Source organism: Megascapheus bottae, chromosome 18 (genome assembly GCF_031878675.1).
Source record: "Megascapheus bottae isolate mThoBot1 chromosome 18, mThoBot2.hap1, whole genome shotgun sequence".
Classification (NCBI taxonomy): domain Eukaryota; kingdom Metazoa; phylum Chordata; class Mammalia; order Rodentia; family Geomyidae; genus Megascapheus; species Megascapheus bottae.
The window spans coordinates 47,591,301-47,596,665 of record NC_143526.1 but is presented as its reverse complement, the minus strand read 5'-3'; the positions used below and the strand labels follow the sequence as shown (position 1 = coordinate 47,596,665).

Genomic DNA, 5,365 nt, shown 5'->3' with positions numbered 1-5,365 from the left:
GATTCTACGCTGAAGTTCCAGTCATTTGGATGGAATTTAGCTAAATTAGATAATATGACTAAGCCAAGGTGAACCTGTTTCTCTAGGTGGGGTGTGTGGACGTCTCAGGTCGCTGGCCCCCTCCCCACGTGTGGGTAGGGCCTTGCTGTGGGGGACAGGAGACTGTGGTGACAGAGGGGCGGTGGCTGCCTCTGTGCCCGGGCAGAACTGCAGGACATCATGTTCTTCTGTGGCTCATCAACCCCAGGTCACAGGGAGGTCACAGGGCCAGCGTGGCTGTCCACCCCGGGAACCAGGACTCGGGGTGGATCATGTGAGCAGGAGTTGGGGATCTGCCGGGCAACACAGCAAGGTCCCTATCTTAACCGAAAGGAAACATACCAAAAATAAAAACAGTCAGGCTTTACACAAAACCTTGTTTTTGAGACAAGCAACACTGGCCCAGAACTCGCGCTCCCTCCTGCCTCAGCGTCTGGAGTGGGGGTTACAGATGCTCAACCCTGCCCCATTTAAAGATGCAGCGGCAACATCCTTTAGGGGCCCCCGGCAGCCTTCGCGGAGGAGAGGACGGGCTGGGCAAGGCTGGCAAGCCAGGGTGGTCACTCAGATCGCGTCCCCACCGAGCCATCCGGGCCAGGCTGAGGCGGCCCGGCGCTGGGAGTCTGCGGCCTCTGCCAGCTGCGGGCTCCATTGCTCCTTGGTGGGGTTCCGTCAAGCCACGGGCACCCACAGGCACCACGGGCACCCACAGGCACCCACGGGCACCCACAGGCACCACGGGCACCCACAGGCACCCACGGACACCCACAGGCACCACGGGCACCACAGGCACCACGGGCACCCACAGGCACGACGGGCACCCACAGGCACGACGGGCACCCAGAGCTTCCCTTATTTTGTCTGATCACAAAACCTTTTGTCAAAAGAATGGAGAAATGGTGGACCCCACACCCGCCCTGCAGTTCCTTCTTCAGCCCAGGAGAGAAGGGCCCTGCCATCTGTCAGACTGGCCCAGAGCCCTGGTCACCCCTAGGGTTGTGGCGGTTTTGTCATAATTAATGGGATATCATTATCGACAGCCCCATAAGTCAGGGGCTACCTGGCTACAGGGTCTCTGGAAACCGTGGAGGGTGGTGAGGGCCACGGAACCCCGGGGAGTTGGCAGTGGGTGGCCGACCTCTGCCCGGCCCCCCAGTCTTTTCTCAGGGGTTGCAGGTGTGGGCAGCAGCCACAGCCACTGGGGATGGGCCTGGAGAGGGCACCTGCACCTCCACACACAAGCCTCAGATGAAGACAAAGGGAACGAGACCTAAAGGGTGAGACAGGAGGCCCTGAGCAGAGGGGCATGGCATGGGTGTGCACATGTGCACGTTCTCATACCTGCATGGCTGAGTGTGTGCTGGGCTCCACGCGTGTGCATTCGTGTGTGCCTGGAATGTGCACATGCCAGTGTGAATGGTGAGTGCACTCCTGTTTCACCTGCTGTTTCTGTGTGTGTGTGTGTGTGTGTGTGTGTGTGTGTGTGTGTGCGTGTGTGTGTGTGTGCGTGTGCGCGCGCGCGCAGCCTGGCGTGCAAGCATGTGCCTGCATGAATATGCGAGTGTGAAGGGGTGAGTGTGAATGAGTGTACGCGCCTAGTGTGCTGCTGGGCAGGCCTCTCTCCACATGAGGCAGGAACTAGACAGCCTTCTCCTGCCTCGGTCTGCCTCTCACCCGCCTCTGACGCCGTCTCCAGCCTTCCCTCGCCACATTCTCTCTGCTTGGCGTCGTTGCTTTCATAAATTCAGCCTGGGCAGGGTTTCCATGGAGTTCTGATAAAAACTGGAATTCAAATCATAATTGCAGGGAGCCATTGGAGAGGAGGAGAGAGGAAAGAGGGGTGAGGAGAGAGGGGAGGAGGGGAGAGGAGAGAGGGGGAGCCTGGACCACACAGGGGAGGAAGGGAGGAGGGAAGGGAGAGAAGAGAAGGGAAGGAGGGGAGAGGGAGGGGAGGGGAGAGAAGGGGAGAGAGAAGCCTGGACCCCACAGGGGAGGAGGGGAGAGGAGAGAAGGGAAGGAGGAGAGAAGGAGGAGGGGAGGAGGGCGGAGGGGAGGAGGGGAGGGGGGAGGAGGAGGGCTCTGTCTGCACCCTCCTTGTAAGCGTGTTTTTAGAGCGTACACACATGTAGCCCATAGGATTCTGTCTGCCCTGTTGCCTAGCAATGGTGCTGGAGACGGTGCCAGCTGACTCCCCCTGCCCACTCTTGGAAGAACTGTGGGGACAGGGGCTCGGGCTCCAGCTCCCAGGAGGTGGTTCTGGTCTGGGCTGTCTGCCTGTTGCCCCCTGGGCTCAGAGGGCCATTCTCCTTCAGGTTTCGAGGACCTCCGTATCGCTCTCCACGGCGACTGCACTAACTCCCACTGCCAGGGCCAGTGCGTCAGGTCCTGCAGTTCAAAACCAAGGGTGGATGAGCGTGTGGATGGGCTCCCAGGGGCCCCGACAGGAGGGTCCGGCTGGGGCCTGGGGTGGCCTTCGTTGAGAGGTGTGGGAGGGCTGTCGTGTTCGGAGGGAGTTTGGGCACACGCAGGTTTCTGGGTTTTTCTGTCACCACCGGCTCCTGGCCCCAGCCTCAGTGGCCGGAAGGGCCGTGGCAGCCTCAGACTGTGGACTCCGCAGACTCTGCTCCATGGTGACAAGAGCTGAGGGGATGCCGAGTCTGCGTCACAATGGCAACATCAAGCGCCTGCCCAGGCGTGTGAGACGTGTGAGGACAACCCAGCAGCTGACCTCGGGGGCAGCGCCGCGGCTGCCATGCCGTGGCTCTGCCCGTCGCAGGGTCTGCTCCGTCTGCCTCAGGCTGCCACACCACCGGAGGTGGGAGTCAGAGGAGGTGGGGCGAGCCACGCTGTTTCGAATGAGGCGGCTATTTCATCCTCTGTTATTGTTTGTGCAGTGGTGCTGGGACAAACGCAGGGATTTGCACATGCTGGTACGCAGTCCACCCCTTGAGCCACATCCCCAGGCCACCGTGCTATCTTAGGTGGGGAAACTGAGGCTCAGAGACCTTGTGGCATGCCCCCAACTCTAGGAAGCTCCCAGCAGGCTGTGGGGCTGATTATCAGCCGCAGGCTGAGACTGCACTCCGAAATGGGGCCTGGAGGCAGCCTTGCGCCTTCTGAGCCTGCCTGCTGCAGGACGGGACATGCGGACTTGAGGCCCACGGGACTGCACGGAGCAGTCCTGAGCAGAGCCTCCTGAGGAGCTCCGGGTGGAGAAGGCTCCCTCCAGGCTGGTCACTTTTTCCTGGGGTCAGGGGCGGGGCCTGGCACGTCTGGCCCCTGCCCTTGGTGATCAGGAAAATCCGGTGTGCTGCCCCGGGTCCCTAGCACGGCTGTTCCTGGAGTGGCCAGGTCTAGCTGCCAGTGCCACCGGAGTCTTTCACTCATCCTTTTGTCTTGGGAGGAGGCAGCACAGGCCCTGGCCAGGGCCAGGCCCCCTGTGTCCTGAGGATGCTCTGCCCCTGCAGACCAGCTGCCCGTTCCAGATTTCCCTCCTGGAAAGCGGGGGCCGTGGGGAAGCAGACAGTGAAACACACTTTGCAAGAGGCCAGTCCTCTGCTGCTCGCTCGCCGCCTTGTCCATGTCCTGTCTCCCCTGCTGAGGCAGCTTCCCGTCCTGACCGAGACCACGGGGGCCGGCTCCTCTGTCCTGCATGGCTCACAGGAGCAGGGCCGGTCTGCGCTTTCGGGTGCCTAGAGTCTGGGCCAGGCCACTGCCTGGTGGCTGATGACCAGTGGGCATACATCTCGGCCTAGGGCTGCTGGCTAGCTGGGGGTGAGAGTGCTTGGCTCCTTCTCTACCTGGAGCGTGAGTCCTGGAACCCTGGTGTCTTACCTGGCCCAGGTCCCGCGGCCGTCTTAGACCTCAACCCATACAGCTCGTGCACCCACCTGCCCGTGGCCTGGGAGGGAAAGGCAAGGCACCGTCGCTCTGCGGTCTCTAGATGGCCAGAGGAGCGAGGTCCAGATGCCAGCAGAGAGCCATCCTGCTGGTCCTCCCCAGGCCTGGCCCCAGTGAAGCCACGCAGGAGAGGGACAGCTCTCCGCCCTCGGGCAATGCCAGCCTACCCTCCTCTTGTCTTTTTGGGAATGTGGAGGTCTGGGTCCCCCCCGTGGGCCCCGACTGCCCAGGTGAGGCAGGAAGATGGATTTCCTCCCCCTCGGCCCCAGCTCCAGGGAGGAAAGAGGTGCCAGCAGGGGAGGTGGGCCTGCTTGCTGTGGAGGGCTCTGGATGGGAGGCCCAGAGCTGCTCCTTAGACACTGGTGGACAGCCTGGGGCCCTGCCTGGGGCTCTGTGAGTCCATCCGCTGCCCCGGGCCCCCTCGTTCCCTTCTCTATAAAGTCCATTAGCCTGTGAACAAAGGAAGCTGCCTTTGCCCAATTAGCTTTTGATCTGAGAGAGCAGCAATCTCTGCTCGGGCTTTTAAAGTGGGGGTGGTGTAGGAGGAAAGAGGAGAGGAGATGGGGAGGAAGGAAAAGGAAAAAGAACTGGCCTCTGGGGTGAGAGGCCACAGGCCCGGTGTGCGTGGCAGTGGCCACTGTCTGACCGCAGGTGGCTGGTGTGGGGCCCCTGCCTGGCATCTGAGAGGCCGGCTGGCTGGCCCTGGATTAGTACAGCGTCTCCCGAGTGGCGCTGCTAGAGAAGGCGTGGTTGCTGGACACGCTGTTGGGCTTCCTGGAGAAGGTGGGCCTCTTCCTCCTGCGTGGCCACGCTGGGCAGAGGCAGCTCAGGGTGGACAGGAAGATCTGGCGGAAGTTGGCAGAGACGAGGTTATACAGGATGGGGTTGATGGTCGAGCTGACGTAGAAAAGCGCGTTGGTCAGCATGTAGAAGTAGTGGTAGAAGTCGTAGAGGAAGCTGAGGGAGAGCCAGACAGGCGCTCAGAGCCGGGCCAAAGGGCCGGGGGCCCGGGAGCAGGGGGCCTGGCTGGGGCTTTCTCCATGGGGCATTTGGCAACAAGCCCAGGTCTGCTTCAACCACACCTGCTCCTTCCAGTGCCTTCTCGGTCAAGTGGGCCTCAGGGGCTCAGCACCCCTCCCTGCCCTCCTGCTTGGGGTCCCCCAGGGCCCCAGGACTCACGGGGTCCATTGCTCATCGGAGATGTAACAGAACATGAGGCGCCGCACGTGGTAGGGCAGCCAGCAGACCACGAAGGCGATGACCACGGCCCCTGAGAAAGGGAGAGAGACCCGGAGAGACGGGGAGAGAGGGAGAAGAGAGACAGCGAGAGAGGGGGGGGAAGAGAGACAGGGAGAGAGAGGGAAGAGAGACAGGGAGAGAGGGGGGGAAGAGAGACAGGGAGAGAGAGAGGGAAGAGAGACAGGGA

General features: G+C 61.9%; 1 protein-coding gene across 1 annotated transcript in view; it reads right to left on the bottom strand.

The window, feature by feature from the left end:
• Positions 1-3,613: 3,613 nt before the first annotated feature.
• Positions 3,614-5,365, bottom strand: part of Ntsr1 (neurotensin receptor 1) — a 40,743-nt gene continuing 38,991 nt past the window's right edge. The window contains exons 3-4 of the mRNA XM_090352906.1: positions 5,119-5,209; positions 3,614-4,896 (exon numbers count right to left, since the gene is read on the bottom strand). Coding sequence (XP_090209032.1) covers positions 4,647-4,896; positions 5,119-5,209 — 341 coding nt within the window. The 3' untranslated portion in view covers positions 3,614-4,646. The remainder of the gene's footprint in view (positions 4,897-5,118; positions 5,210-5,365) is intronic.